This window comes from Rhinoderma darwinii, chromosome 2 (assembly GCF_050947455.1).
Source record: "Rhinoderma darwinii isolate aRhiDar2 chromosome 2, aRhiDar2.hap1, whole genome shotgun sequence".
Classification (NCBI taxonomy): domain Eukaryota; kingdom Metazoa; phylum Chordata; class Amphibia; order Anura; family Rhinodermatidae; genus Rhinoderma; species Rhinoderma darwinii.
In genome coordinates this window covers 398,219,613-398,236,025 of record NC_134688.1, presented here as the reverse complement: position 1 = coordinate 398,236,025, position 16,413 = coordinate 398,219,613, and the positions used below count along the sequence as shown (strand labels likewise).

Sequence of the window (16,413 nt, the reverse complement as noted above, 5' to 3'; positions counted from 1 at the left end):
GTGGTAGGTTCGGATTATGGTGGATGTGAAGCTAAGGTCGTTGGCAGAACGTAGAGCCCGAGTAGGGTGGTAGACAGAGATGAGGGAGGAGATGTAAGGAGCTGCAGCACTGTGGAGAGCTTTGTCCGTGAGATTAATAAGTTTGAATTTAATTCCGGCGGTTATGGGCAACCAGGGCAGGGACTGGCACAGGGTAGAGGCGTTGGTGTAGCAGTTGCTGAGAAAGATGAGCCTGGCTGCTGCATTCAGTATAGATTGGAGAGGGGAGAGTCTAGTGAGGGGAAGACCGACTAATAATGAGTTACAGTAGTCAAGACGAGAGTGAATCAGAGTGACAATGAGAGATTTTGCTGTTTCCACAGCAACTAGTGGGCTGTGTAGGGACACACCCCAACTGGTGACACCCACTTGTCAATATATATTTACATTTCCCAGAGAAATAACAGGGAAATGGTACAATACCGATTTCTAAAAATAAAAAAAAGAAGCTGTTCCAGTTTGTTTTTGGGGTGGGTTGGGATAGTGTTTACTAAAACAGACATGTCAAAGAGGTGAAAGTTCCTCCTTAATTCTCTGTGACAAGCAGTGTGCCCAGCAATTCACAAGAGCTGAAAAAGCCAGGATATTACCCTCCTGGGTCTGCACATAACTTCAATTATAGTCCATATGACTTAATGCGAAGATTATAATTGCAGTTACTAAATCCACAGGTTATGCCACAAATGCCTTATAGGTGCTGTATGTTCCGCTCTTTGCATAACTCCCATATACTTCAATTGAAAGGATTGTGCCCAAATGTGTCCATTGCACTGTAGGGAGACTATGGCGGCCTGGAATTGGTCACAAATAATAGCTTTCAACTCCGTTTCATTGACTAGAAACTTCTCTGGCCAGACTTGTTATCAATATATTTGTAACATTGTCTCGTAAAAATGTCATTCCAAACAAACATATCCATGAATTTATGCATAGAAACATCATAAAGTAGATATTCATACATCTAGTTTTTGTTGCAGTTTTTTGAGCCAAACACAGGAGTAGATCCAAAAGAGAGGAGAAATCTAAGTTCCTACTTTGTGCTTTTATATTCTTTTAGACTTATTCTTGATTTTGGCTAAACAATCTGCACCAAAAACTGTGTGACTATAGCCTTAGGCCTCATGCAAACGGTAGAGCCTGTACAGCACACACCGAGGCCGTGCGGCTTTCTAGTACGTTGTGCCACCATACTATGCTCTGGTGGGTGCTGTATGAACGGAACAAGTCCATACAGCATCTGATGGAGAATGCCACCGTTTTTTTGCCATGTTCATATGGATTCCAATAGGAAAAAAGCCTCCATATGCCTCCGTAGGAAATCAAAGGCATACAGGGGTACAATAAGTGCGCATACCTGTGTTTCGGAGTTTGTGCTGAGATGTAATGGCGCAACGTGCATTAGGTCTAAAGGCTGATTTACACAGGCAGATTTGCCCATAACAAGTGCCGATCCACGATATAACGAATCGAGCGGCACTTGTTAACAAGCCTTTTTACACGTGCCGATGCTTTACTGTATAAGGACAAACGATTGTTCATATGATCATTCGGTCCCCATCAGTATGCATCATTGTCGGCAGCATATCCCCTGTTTACTGTGCTGACGAAGATAATTTTATGGGCTGCATAAACGATGTGATCAGGCAACGAACGATTGTTTGCTCATTTGTCGGCTGATCGCTGCCCTGTTTACATGGGCCAATAATCGGGAACAAGCATTTGTAATAATGCTTATTCGGCTGAATATTGGCCCATGTAAATGGGCCTTCAATCTATCTAAAAGTCTTTCTTATCTATGCTTTCTGTGCAATTATTTACTGTCAGGCTTGGGAGGGCTTAACGTACTGTTCTTCAATTACTGACAGGAAGTCGTGAAAAATGTGTGCCCCCATATCACTTTATCTCACATATCTCCAGTTCTGATAATAGCATCCAAAATCAGTGGCATACAGATCGGGCTTGTCCAAATGTAACGGTATTGATGCAGAAAATTTCTGCAGTAATTCCGTTAAAAGTAGCAGACTTTCCGCTGCGGTAATAACTCACCATTTCCTGCATTTTTAAATGCAGAAAATGGTGCGTATTTTGGTGCGTTTTTCACAATGCTGGGAGATGGTGATGACATCTCTGAAAAACGCAGCGACTCGGTGCACTTTCCGCAGCAGGAATTGACAAGCTGCGGTCCGAAAAATACGCATCGCAGGTCAATTTCTGCTCGGAATATTGATGCAGCGTGTGGATGAGATTTGTTATATCTCGCCCACTTTCACATGATGCAACTGCATAATACATTTCCGGCCTGCATATTGTAATTTAATTACCCTACTATGCAACTAGGAGCTATGATGGTTCTTGATGTATGTCAACATATCTTATTTCTTGCCATATTAGATGAGATATTTCTGTCTGTTGTTATGTACAAAACACAATAAAAACCTTTGTTATAAATCTCACCCACTTTACTGCTATTGTATTCTGTTGCGTATTTTCCGTCTGGAAAATATGCAGCAATTCCGCTACGTGTGAACGAGCCCATAAGTGAATTATATTAGCAGCTCTTTTTATATATGAAGAATTGATAGTCTGATCTTTTAACCCTTTCGCTTGCCAGGAGTTTTTTGACACTTTTGACATGTACAAATAAATTCTGAGTTTTAAAATAAAAAAAATACTATACCCCAATACTCATATTTTTATTTTTTTTACCTGGGACACAGTGAAATTGCCACCAAACACTTTATACTCATTGGCACCTGATTGAAATTTTTCATCAAATTGCAACATTTTGTGAAAAATGTATAAAAACAATCATGTTTGGCTAAAAGTCTGACCGAAGCAGTGCCTCCTAAAAATAAACGTTCAAGGAGTGCAGACTTCATACATTCCACTTATGCCCATGTCAACATGCACAAAACTGAAGAGGTCAAAAATCACTACGGGATCCTAATGCCAGTAAACATTGGAGTTACTAAGGTGACAGGGGAGATAAGATCAGCAATAGGGAGGGTGTGATAACATAAGGAAAAGTTCCTGTATCCCACCCTGGGGTCACTGAAAGACTGTATGGGGGGATAGATGAAAGTGACAGGCTGTAATCCTTTTTTTGTCTCTCATTTGCAGCTCACCCCTATCACCCCCTTCCCTACACAGAACCAAGAAGTAAAACTTTTCATCCTGCTCCCTGACTTTGAACGAGTTCTGCACCCCAAATATGACAGCTAAAGCATTGATCGCTAAAATCGTCCCAAAATCAACCCCTTTACTCTAGTCACGTATTTTATACGTCCTTGCCAGTGAAAGGATTAACAGCTTTGGTGAACTTTCTGTTGATTTGAGAATTGCACTGGAATGTTCATATGAACTAAGAATTTGTTTGGGGGAATAATTGATGTTTACTAGCGGAAGAATGATAAATATTTATTTTTTAATTAATTAATGTTGTATTTGGAGTGTTAGGCCCTGTTTACATCTGCGTTGTAGGCTCCGTTAGGGGCCTCCATAGCTGATCCGGCAGGGATTACCAGAAACCATAGCACATCATGCTTCGCTATTGTTTCTGGTAAAATCACGGACACCCTGACGAAAAGCCGCCGGAACCCGTTAAAGTCAATGGGTTCCGTCGGCTGCCGGGGGTGTCCATTGTGCATCGGAACCATTGTTTACATTCTTCCCTTGTTCTGCTCCTCTGACGAAGCAGAACAATGGAACAAACCGACGCAGGTGTGAAAGGCTTAAAGAGGCTCTGTCACCACATTATAAGTGCCCTATCTCCTATATAAGGAGATCGGCGGTATAATGTAGGTGACAGTAATGCTTTTTATTTAAAAAAACGATCTGTTTTCACCACTTTATTAGCGATTTTAGATTTATGCTAATGAGTTGCTTAATGCCAAAGTCGGCGTATTTTTACTTTAGACCAAGTGGGCGTTGTACAGGGGAGTGTATGATGCTGACCAATCAGCATCATGCGCTCCTCTCCATTCATTTACTCAGCGCATAGGGATCCTGTTAGAGCCTTATGTGCTGTCTTATACTAACACATTAACATTACTGAAGTGTTTAGACCGTGAATAGACATTCCACGGGATGTCTATTCACAATCTCTGCACTTTGTTACTCTGTCTGTGGTAGTTACAGCAGAGGAAGCGTGATCTCGCGAGATCTCGCTGTAAATGACAGGTTACAGTGAGATTACGCTTCCTCTGCTGTAACTACCATAGACAGAGTAACGAAGTGCAGAGATTGTGAATATACATCCCGTGGAATGTCTATTCACTGTCTAAACACTTCAGTATTGTTAATGTGTTAGTATAAGACAGCACATAAGGATCTAACAGGATCCCTATGCGCTGACTAAATGAATGGAGAGGAGTGCATGATGCTGATTGGTCAGCGTCATACACTCCCCTGTACAACGTCCACTTGGTCTAAAGTGAAAATATGCCCACTTGGGCATTAAGCAACTCATTAGCATAAATCTTATATCGCTAATAAAGTGGTAAAAATAGATCTATTTAAATAAAAAGCACTGCTGTCACCTACATTATAGCGCCGATCTCCTTATGTAGGAGATAGGGCACTTATAATGTGGTGACAGAGTCTCTTTAACTAATGAATGCAAATAAATAGGTTTCTGTTTGGAAAGTACATATTTATGATAGATAATGTGTGTATATATAGTTTTTAAATAGAAAACAAAAAAACAGTTTTTGCTTATCTCTCATTTCTCATAGTGTATACTTCAAGGAAACTCTGCTTAATGACATCAGGAAGGCCAGAGAGAAGTACCAGGGGGATGAACTTGCCAAAGAACTCACACGCATAAAACTCAGAATGGACAACACTGAGGTCCTGACATCAGATATTGTCATCAATCTGCTACTGTCATACAGAGACATCCAGGTAACATTCTGGGAAGGGATGGTATAATATTCATAGAGATAGATTCTGATATATGGATAGGGCATATAAAGAGTTTTTCCCAGAATCATAAAGTATCACCTATCCACAGGACAGGTGATTATTTTCTGATCGCTGGGGCCCCCACAGCTGGGACCTCTACTGATCATAAAAAAACAGCAGTCCCAAACCCCCTGATCCTCCTCACTTCACCCCTCACAGTGAGGAGGAGCTTGAATCGAGTGGCGGTCAAGCATTCACCCACTGCTCAATTCACTGTCTATGAGAATGACATGCTCAAATAACACTCCATTTAATATCCTCCTCACTGCAGTCCAGTACAGACCAGTGAGCAGTAATGGAGGGTTCGGGACCCCCGTTCTCACAATCCGTGGGGGTCCTGAAGCGATCAGAAAATGATCTATCCTATCCTGTGTAATTTATGATTTTGGGAAAACCCCTTTAACTCATGCTGGAGAAGTTACCATGGAAAGAGTAACATTGTGGAAAGTTGTATATAACTTAGTTGTCTTAAATAAATGTGTTTCTTGTCTGCTGGTTTTACATCATTGTTGTTGTTTGATTAAATTTTTTTATAATTATTGATAAATTTCTCATTGTAAGACACTCGATTAGTAAAGGCTCAATAGAGTACAGGAAAAAGAAGCTTAAATATTTTTACTTCTAGCCATTTTCTTGGGAAGGTTTTTATTTTTTCTCTTGTACAAGTATCATAGATCAGATATGGAACACCATTTAGCGGTAACATTAAAACCACTGACAGATGAAGTGAATAACATTGATGATCTCATTACAATGGCTCCTGTCAAGGGGATGGGATATATTCAGCAGCAAGTGAACAGTCAGTTCTTGAAGTTATTGTGTTGGAAGCAAGAAAAAATGGGCAAGTGTAAGGATCTGAGCGATTTTCACATGGGTCAAATTGTGATGGCTGTACGACTGGGTCAGAGCATCTCCAAAATGGCAGGGCATGTGGCAGGTCTTCACAGTATTCTGTGGTAAGTACCTACCAAAAGTAGTCCAAGAATGGACAGCGAGTGAACCGGCTACAGGGTCATGGGCACCCAAGGCTCATTGATGCACATGGGGAGGGAAGGCTAGCCCGTCTAGTCCGATCCTACAAAAGAAGTGCTGTAGCACAAATTGCTGAAAAAGTTAATGCTGCCTATGATAGAAAGGTGTCAGAACACACAGTACATTGCAGCTTGCTGCGTCTGGGGTTGCATAGCTGCAGACCGGTTGACCCATGCTTACCCCTGTCTACCGCCGCAAGCACCTACAATGTGCTTTGTGTAGTTTATGCCTTGACAAGTCAAGGCTGTTTTGTCAGCACAAGGTAGACCTACATAATATCAGTTGGTTCCCCTTCTCTTTTTTCTATCAGTTGGTTTTAATGTTATGGCTGAACAGTGTATACTGGGGGTTGCAATTTTACATAGGCTGTTCAAAAGTGAGTAACCCTTTTTGAGGATCGTTTTCCTTTAAATGGTTTGCGTACATCTCAGAAGAAATTGTACAAACCAATAATAAGGTTAACTGCCTATACACAGGTCTGTTTTAGCATGTGTTAAAAAGACTCTGTCACCACATTATAAATGCCTTATCTCCTACACAAGGAGATGGGCGCTATACTGTAGGTGACAGCAGTGCTTTTCATTTAGAAAAACAATCTATTTTTACCACATTTGGAGCGATTTTAGCTTTATGCAATTTAGTTTGTTAATGCCCAAGTGGGCGTGTTTTTACTTTAGACCAAGTGGGCGGTGTATAGAGGAGTGTGTGACGCTGACCAATCAGCGTCATACACTTCTCTCCATTCATTTAGTCAGCGCATAGTGACACTGCGTTGTTCACTATGTGCTGTCTTATACTGACACATTAACGTTCCTGAAGTGTCTTGACAGTGAATAGACATTCCTTCCAGACAGGACGGGATGTCTATTCACAATCCCGACCCTTCGTTAACATTTCTGTGGTACTTACAGCAGAGCAAGCGTAATCTCCCTGTAACCTGACATTTACAGCGTGATCTCGCGAGATCACGCTTGCTCTGCTGTAAGTACCACAGAAACGTTCCCGTAGTGTCGGGATTGTGAATAGACATCACGTCCTGGCTGGAAGGAATGTCTATTCACTGTCTAAACTGTTCAGTAATGTTAATATGTCAGTATAAGACAGCACATAGTGAACAACGCAGTGTCACTATGCGCGGATTAAATGAATGGGGAGAAGTGCATGACGCTGATTGGTCAGCGTCATACACTCCTCTGTAAAACGCCCACTTGGCCAAAAAGTAAAACACGCCCAGTTGTCCATTGAGAAAGTCATTAGCATAAAGCTAAAATCGCTCCTAACGTGGTAAAAATAGATTGTTTTTCTAAATAAAAAGCACTGCTGTCACCTACATTACAGCGCCCATCTCCTTATGTAGGAGACAGGGCACTTATAATGTGGTGACAGACCCTCTTTAAGCTGGCTATACATGTGGCTACACAGGACTATTTGGCCCCATCCGACAAGTGTTTTGATATTTTTTTATGCTCATTGGAAAAAGGGACATACGTGAAAATATATTTTCCACTGTACTAATGATTTTCCATATTGGAAAAGTTCTAGTATTATTAGAACAGTTATAGCCACCTTTATTCAAAGAGTTACTAGGCAAGACGGTACAAAAGCAACCCAGAAGTTGTAATAAGGCAACCTATGGCATATCTACAGCAGTAATTAGGGAGTTATCTGGTCTTCTATATACAGCCCCTCTATGTATAACCTTTTTAAGCCCCTATAGTGTTCTTTCTCACGCAAATATAACGTTTCTTAAAAATTCTGTTTAAAATTAACATTGATAGCTGCTTGTTACTATGTTAAAAGATTTTTATCAAACACTGTAAAATGATGAGAGGTAGTGGTGTACATGAACCCGTGAATTCACAAGGGAAAATGTTTAATCTGCCTTAATTGCCTATTAGATGACTAATGAAATATTGGCAAGAGAAATGAAAGCCTCAAAGCAGATAACGATTAATGTAATCTAATTCATATTGAGCCACACAAAACAAACATTGCGGGTGTACTTTTTTTTTTTTTTATATATTATAGCAGCCAATAGATTACAATATGAGGTACAGTAGCACCATATAGAAAACATTGTGCTATCTGAATGTTTCTGTATGTGCTACATGTTTACAGATCATGAACGTTTATTTATTTTTAGGATTATAATGCTATGGTCAAATTGGTGGAAACTCTGGAAATGCTGCCTACTTGTGACTTGGCAGATCAACACAATATAAAGTTTCATTATGCCTTCGCCCTCAATCGGTAAGAATCCCTTGTTGATGTTCCCTATGTCCTTTGTAACGCATGTAGAGCAGATGTTTTCGGCTTTCCAAAAACACTATAGTCATGCAAAATAGACTACGGGTTGCTGTTTATAGCAGTGTGTACTCTGTGAATGGGATCCAGACTACGGTATCTTGTAAAACAGTCTGCAGTCTCCTGATGGAGGAGTTGAGTATTAGAAATTTTGTTTGCATTTTTCCTGTGTCATTGGTGGCCAATAACGGCAGGTATGGTTACATATATATTCTATTATACAGTCTGCAATGTTACTGGAATATTAACTTTTTTAATGTCTATATTCAGGACACTGTGCCCTATTAGTTTTGTAATTAATAAGAATCTTGGATTATATTGGATGTGTGTACTAAAATGTATTTACATGCTTTTTTTTTTCAAATTGAAATAATAAAATAATACATTCAAACCACCGTCAAAATAAAGTTTTATTAACACAACATTTATAATACAGTGGTCCCTCAACATACAATATTAATTGGTTCCGGGACGACCATTGTATGTTGAAACCATAACCCTATGGAAAACTGGTAACTGGTTTCCGAAGCCCCCAACATGTCCTCCCAAAATTATAAAAATGTGGATTGAAGACAAATAAGAACAAAATTACAAATAGGGCATGTATTGTAAGTACAGTGGTCCCTAAAGTTACAATATTAATTGGTTCCGGGTGACGATTGTAAGTATAAAATATTGTAACTTGAGACTATAACTCTGAAAAACTAGAAATTGGTTCCAAAGCCGCCAAAATGTCGACCACAGATAAGAAAAAAAGATGATTTAGCGGATAACTAATACAGATAAAGCAAGTTCTCACATATAAAAGTCAGAAATACTGTAGCTGCTGGAAACTTTAAATCACTGAACCGCATAGTCCAGCTCTGTACATTTGGAAAACAAAAGGTTAAAGAAGCAGGTGAAAGTTCAACGTTCAATCACATAGTCTCTAGGCTGTTTAGTGTAACAACAATATGATTGGGGTATTACATTAAATCACTGCAAGGATAAGGCAAAGAGTGTCCTTGGCATACGTAAACAGTTTTTGTTTTTTTTCTTGATTAACCATTGCTTTTGCACAAAATTTCTGCCCTAATTTGCGCTTTTTTGGTTCAACTCAATTAAGACAAATGTATTTTTGATTTGCACCAAAAAAAAAGATGTTTCTAAAGGGTATAGAAAGGGGCGTGGCTTAGTAGAAACGTAGGATGGCTTAAAATGCACCGACGTGTGCGAAAATTGCGACCACATTTTGGTGCAAGAAACGTCAGAAATTAAGCCAACAAAAGGTGTTTTATAAGGAAGAGAAGCTCTGCCTGGGAGAAAGAAGTAATTTAAAAGACATTCCATTCACGTTGTATCCGGACTGGTTGATGTAGCATGAGTGAGAAGAGAGCAGGGAGGAGTCGGTGCAGGTGGAGGAAATATAGAATGTCTTGTAAAGAGCTTATAGCAGAAGAGGGTGGAGCATGACCAGTATACCAGAAGTAGAGCCGTGGGAATAATGGTGTCATGGACATGACACACGCTGTTACTAGCTTGGCTTACCAATGAAAATAAGAAAATTTTACAACTGACAGACAAAGGGCACAAAGCTTCAGTAAGTCTTGTATTCACTGCTTATTCCTCTCCCACCCACCCTGTGTAAATTAGTTGCCTAATGGCATGGTACCCGTGCCTGAAGTTCAATCATTTAAAGAGGCTCTGTAAGCACATTAGAAGTGGCCTATCTTGTACATAATGTGATCGGCGCTGTAATGTAGATTACAGCAGTGTTTTTTATTTAGAAAAACAATAATTTTTGAAGGAGTTACTACCTATTTTAGCTTTATGCTAACGACTTTCTTAATGCTCAACTGGACGTGTTTTACTTTTTGACCAAGTGGGCGTTGTGGAGTGAAGTGTATGACACTGACCAATCAGTGAACAATCAGCGTCATACACTTCTCTCCATTCATTTATTCTGCACATAGTGATCCTGCGTTGTTCACTATGTGCAGTCACATACTCACACACGAACGTTACTGAAGTGTCCTGACAATGAATAGACATTACCTCCAGCCAAGACGTGATGTGTATTCAGAATCCTGACACATCACTAACGTTTGTGGTTGATTTACAGCACAGCAGGCGTAGTCCCGCGAGATTACGCTGTAAACTGTCATTCACAGCGAGATCTCGCTGTGCTGTAAATCAACCACAAACGTTAGCGAAGTGTCAGGATTCTGAATACACATCACGTCTTGGCTGGAGGTAATGTCTATTCATTGTCAGGACACTTCAGTAACGTTAATGTGTGTGTATGTGACTGCACATAATGAACAACGCAGGATCACTATGTGCAGACTAAATGAATGGAGAGAAGTGTATGACGCTGATTGGTCACTGATTGGTCAGCGTCATACACTTCACTCCACAACGCCCACTTGGTCAAAAAGTAAAACACACCCAGTTGGGCATTAAGAAAGTCATTAGCATAAAGCTCAAATAGGTCGTAACTCAGTCAAAAATTATTGTTTTTTTTTAAATAAAACCCACTGCTGTAATCTTCATTACAGCGCCGATCACATCATGAACAAGATAGGGCACTTATAATGTGGTGACAGAGCCTCTTTAATTTAAGTGTTCTTTTTGATGGCAGTGCACACAGTGCCATCGGCAAGATCGAACTGTCACATAGAAAGTCTGATCCTGTACTGTGACAGGGAACTCAAATAATCAGTTTCCTGTCACTAATAACCACTGAAAACACTGTTCATATTGAGCACTATGTTCCCAAATTCAGAAGCTGCCGCTTCTGCATTTGCGCAGTTGTTGGGAACCCAGTGACGTCACTGCATGTCTTTGTATACAGATCACCGTTAAGTGATCTAATGGGCTGTTGTTATTAGATCACTGTTATCAGTGATCTGTATATGGTGACAGCAAGGATGCTTTCCCTGCTAACCTTTCCCCCCATGATAAAAATGTAATTAATTAATACATATATATGTAACAGAAAAAATTTCAGAAATAAATGAAAAAATAAAACATGAAATAAGAATGAAAATATCAAAATAAAAAGCAACCCAAAAAATGCATATCGCTCTGTACCTACATGCACTAATTTTAGATATCCTGCGTGACACTAATGCGTTCTGCATGGGAATCAGGTGCTAAGACAATAGTACGTTCCTATCACGCAGAATGCATGTTACTACAGGCATACAATAAATACCCTGACCACCAATTTTTGCCTGCTCTACCCTGGCCCTATATGGTTTTGCACCTTCACAAAAAAATTCTGTACCTGGAAGATTATTATGCAGGTACAGATTTACAGAATACATGGGAGATTTAGAGGATTATCTATTTGTAGGTAAAATATTTATTTAACAAACTACCTTAAAACAGAACATGAAAAAAAATGTTTTCCCTGTTTCTGACCATTTACCTAAATAAGACCTATAAAGTTAATTGATGCCAGCTTCAATTTTAAATTATAAGAAAGCCCTATGTATCTCACCAAAAAAATAATTCCTCTTTAGAATTCGGCACTCCAAAATGTGAAATGCACAGGATAGGTGAGAAATGGACAATAGCTGGGAGCTTTATCACTGGGACCCCACCGACCCCAATTCCTCCTCACTGCACGATCGCAGTGAGGAGAGTTTTTTTTTTTGAGAGGCGGTCACGCATTTGTGCTGCTGCTCCATTTAATGTCTATCAAGCCAACAGAGCAGATTGAAGGATGTCATCTAGGATGGTGCATTCTGACATCCTCAGAAGCTCTCCAACAACAAATCTTACAGTACTTGTGGTCATACCTGGAGAGAAGGCCTGATTATGGAATAGTGGGGTCAAAGGTCTGTTCTTCCTTGATAAGATTTTTCTAACTACCAGACTATACTGTGTCGAAAAAAGTAGAGGAAAAGAGGGAGTCAGTCATTGGGTCAGCGATGTGCTGGCAGCCAGGGCAAAATATGAGTATAGGAATATATCAGTTCTGCCTCAATATCCACCAATTGCTTCTTCAATTTGTAGAAGAGCCAATCAAAGAGTCACAGGAGAACCACCGCGGTGTGATATAATTTAGGATCAGGCAGACCTGCTCCACATGAGGCCTTTAGTTCGGTAGCTAATTCTACTTGCCCACCTCCCCAAGCATATTTGCGAAAAGATGACTGAAGGCGCCTAAAGAAGGTGCTCGTGGGTCTAATGGGGAGAGCCTAAAGGGTATATAGAAATCTAGGAATAACATTCATTTTAAGAACAATAATTCATCAAAACCAGGGGAGGTTTTTCATGTCATATTTTCTCAAGTCTTCTCCCGTCATCTCCCATAGGGGGCGGTAATTTAATTTGTACAGTTGGGTCACAGGATAGAATTTTATTTTTATTTTTTTTCAATATTTTTTAATTCTTACAGCAGTAAAAGATCTTGTAGAATCTACATTTCTAACACTTCGCTGTAGGCCATTTTCACACGGCAGTATTTTGGTCAATATTGTGTCTCCGTATTTGTAAGCCAAAACCAGGAATGGGTCTAAAACATGGAAGAGGTACAAATGTATCCATTATACTTTTTCTCAGTTTAAAGGTCCTCTTACACGGCTCGTACTTACTTTTTAAAATGATACGATCAGCAGATGAACGAGCGTTTCCCCAATAATTGGCCAGTGTAAAAGGGCCTTTAGTTCCACTTATGGTTTTCGCTGGCCAAAATACATCCATGTGAAAGTGGCCTTCGCTTTAGGGGAAGTGGTCACCAACAGTTTCCTGGATTTGTAGTGGTAAGTATAGATAATGCTATTGATGTTTTTTCAGGACAGTATAATGTGGGAGTTAGTTAACATGCAGATACAGCTTTGACTTCATGTCTTTCCAGTTTTACATTTCTTCCTTTGTTCTTGGCATGCAGAAGGCTGAACTACATGTAATATATTTAGATACACTTTAACTAAACGGGAATTGCATTTGAATGGCAGAAACTATGAATTGGTAAAGCCCTTGTGAATCTATGAAAAGCATCTGGCAGCTTCTTGTGTACATGTTAACAAAGTCATCATCCCAACACCTGCCTGACCACCTAAAGAAATATTATCTACATCAGATTGGAGGGAAACCTGTTATTAGAGTGCATATTGTGTCTGTCCAACTGCTTCATTCAACTGTCACTAGTGTAAGTGGTGACAAAGTGTAAAAATGTTTTTTTTTAAATTCCCTATTAAGGCCTCATGCACACGACCATAATTCTTATCAGCAATTACGGATCCGTAATTGCAGATAAAAATACAGATACATTAATTGTAATGGCCAATGGACACCTTCCTGTATATTTACGAGTTAGTGTCCGGGCCATAGAAATGACCCGTAAAAAATAGGACGTGTCCTATTTTTTTCATTTATGGACCGTGCTCCTATACTTTATAATGTGAGCACGGTGACAGTCCGCGGCCCTTCCGTGGAGTATTTACTGTTCGTAAATACTCCACGGACATGTGCATGAGGCCTTAGACACTATAGAGCCATTACATGATTGAGGTATTTGATCAACGCTGAACTCCCTATGATATACAATGATGATTGGGAGTGACTACATAATGAACATGTTTATATCTCTTTCTGTTTACTTTAGTTAGGTCAAATGATTTTCCATATATATATATATATATATATATATATATATATATATATATATATATATATATATATATATATATATATATATATATAATTTCTTGTCCTGTTTTCAGGTTGCCTGTCACATGATTGGTGTAACACCATCCGACACATGTAGGGAACGATAATATATGGCTGATATACATCCTGATGTGGGAAAACATGTTTCATAAAGATAAGTCACTAGCTGCTACATTGTAGAAACTATATTGTCACAGTGAATACTGGAAGCACAAAGCTTATACAATGTACAGTTAGAGAACACAAACACTGTGCAATTTTTTTTAACTTGCATTTCTCATTGGTTTCAGGTCTTCTTTCTAAGACTTACTTTATTTGGGCTAATAATAAAAGGGTCTTTAGACACTTTCACATTCTATCCTTGCTATGGCAGTAAGCTACCCATAAGGGCTCATTCAGATGAGCGTGTAACTCCTACATGTGACGGACGTTAAAACAACAGCCGTCACACGGACACATGTATTTTAATGGGGCTGTTCACGCGACTGTTGTTTCAACGGAGCATGTGAAAGGTCCATGGATAAATATGACATGTCCTATTTTATTGCGTTTTCATGCATTCCTCCACAGACTATAAGGGATCCGTGATAACGCATCCCGCACGGGTGCATCTTGAACATGAAAAACTTCAGTTTTTCACGTCCGAGGTTGCACACGCTCATCTAAATGTAGCCTAAGGGGGGATTCACACGAACGTGTATTCGGTCCGTGCGGGCCGCGTGGTTTTCACGCGCCACGCACAGACCAATACAAGTCTATGGGGCAGAGTACAGACAGTCCGTGCTTTTTGCGCAGCGTTTGTCAGCTGCGCAAAAAGCGCGACATGTTCAATATCTCCGCGTATTTCGCACATCACGCACCCATTGAAGTCAATGGGTGCGTGAAAACCACGCAGGTCGCACGGAAGCACTTCCGTCCGAACCGACTGAAACAGCGCACCAGCTGTCAAAAGGATGAATGTAAACAGAAAAGCACCACGTGCTTTTCTGTTTCCAAACATCCAAACGGAGTGTCTTTGAGATGAACTCGTTTTGGCCGAACCCGGCAAAAAAAATTCCGGTACGCGACGTCAGGAGATAGTCACTGTCCAGGGTGCTGAAAGAGTTAAACTGTTTCAGCACCATGGACAGTGACTTCCGATCCCAATATACATGAACCTGTAAAAAAAAACACGAAGTTCTGACTTACCGATAACTCCCGGCTTTCTCCTCCAGTCTGACCTCCCGGGATGACAATTCAGTCCAAGTGACAGCTCCAGCCAATCACAGGCCAAGCACAGGCTGCAGCGGTCACATGGACTGCCGCGTCATCCAGGGAGGTGGGGCCCGATGTCAAGAGAGGCGCATCACCAAGGACGCGTCACCAAGGCAACGGCCGGGAGGGAAGTTCTCGGTAAGTACGAACTTTTTCTTTTTTTTAACAGGTTGCTGTATATTGTGTTCGGCAATCACTGTCGAGGGTGCTGAAAGAGTTAACTGCCGATCAGTTAGCTCTTTCAGCACCTTGGACAGTGACGGGCGTAAACTAGCCTCATCTCTATGATGGCGGCTGCGCGAAAATCACGCAGCCGCGCATCATACACGGATGACACACGCAGCTGTCAAATGGTTTTTGCGCGCGCAAAACGCTGCGTTGTTTGCGCGCGCAAAAACGCAACGTTCGTCTGAATCTGCCCTAAGTCTGTTCTATTCCTATATCACTGTCTCCAGTACACTAGAGCAACCAGGAGCAACAAGTCGTCTGAGACATTTAAAAGCTCTTTTGCATAGACAGCATTTTCTTTAGCCTAATTCTTTGCCAGGTACTAATAATTAAACCAAAGAACTGTACTTAGAGGAATAAACATTGTAAGCCAAGTAATTAATCCTGTTAATAAATAAAATATGGGAACATTCTGTAGCCACTGCTCTTACATTAGTGTTTCCACTGCTGCCAGAGCAAGGTATAAAGAAGAGGCTGTTAATATTAAAGTTTATTTTAGGTTTTTGCATAAAATGTAGATGTCAAATCCAGACACAATGTAACTAAACTAATAACGCAAAAACGTTTGTACTGTTCATGTCTTTTTTATTGAGCACATTGAGTATATATCCAAAATGTAGAAAGAAAAAGTAAATGAACCTCTGTTTTAAGGTCTTCTCAAAGAGCCAATTGGCAAAAGGTGTTTAAATGAAGGAGATGAGATTGGAAGTGTGCGTGTTTCTGCTCAAGAAACATTGGTTAGTGTGAACTATGCCTCAAGGCAAACTTTCAATAGACCTCAGTAGATGTGTTAGGGTATGTTCACACGCAGTGGTTTCAGACGTAATTCTGTCCGTTTACGCCTCGAATTACGCCTGAAAAAACTGCACCATTACTCCTCCAAACAACTGCCCATTGCTTGCAATGGGATTTACGGTGTTCTGTTCCCACGAG

At 40.3% G+C, this 16,413-nt stretch overlaps 1 protein-coding gene across 1 annotated transcript in view; it reads left to right on the top strand.

Moving 5' to 3' along the window:
• MAP3K15 (mitogen-activated protein kinase kinase kinase 15) overlaps positions 1–16,413 on the top strand; it is a 164,203-nt gene that overhangs the window by 94,227 nt on the left and 53,563 nt on the right. The window contains exons 5-6 of the mRNA XM_075854028.1: positions 4,773–4,941; positions 8,177–8,283. Of these exons, the coding sequence (XP_075710143.1) occupies positions 4,773–4,941; positions 8,177–8,283 (276 nt within the window). The remainder of the gene's footprint in view (positions 1–4,772; positions 4,942–8,176; positions 8,284–16,413) is intronic.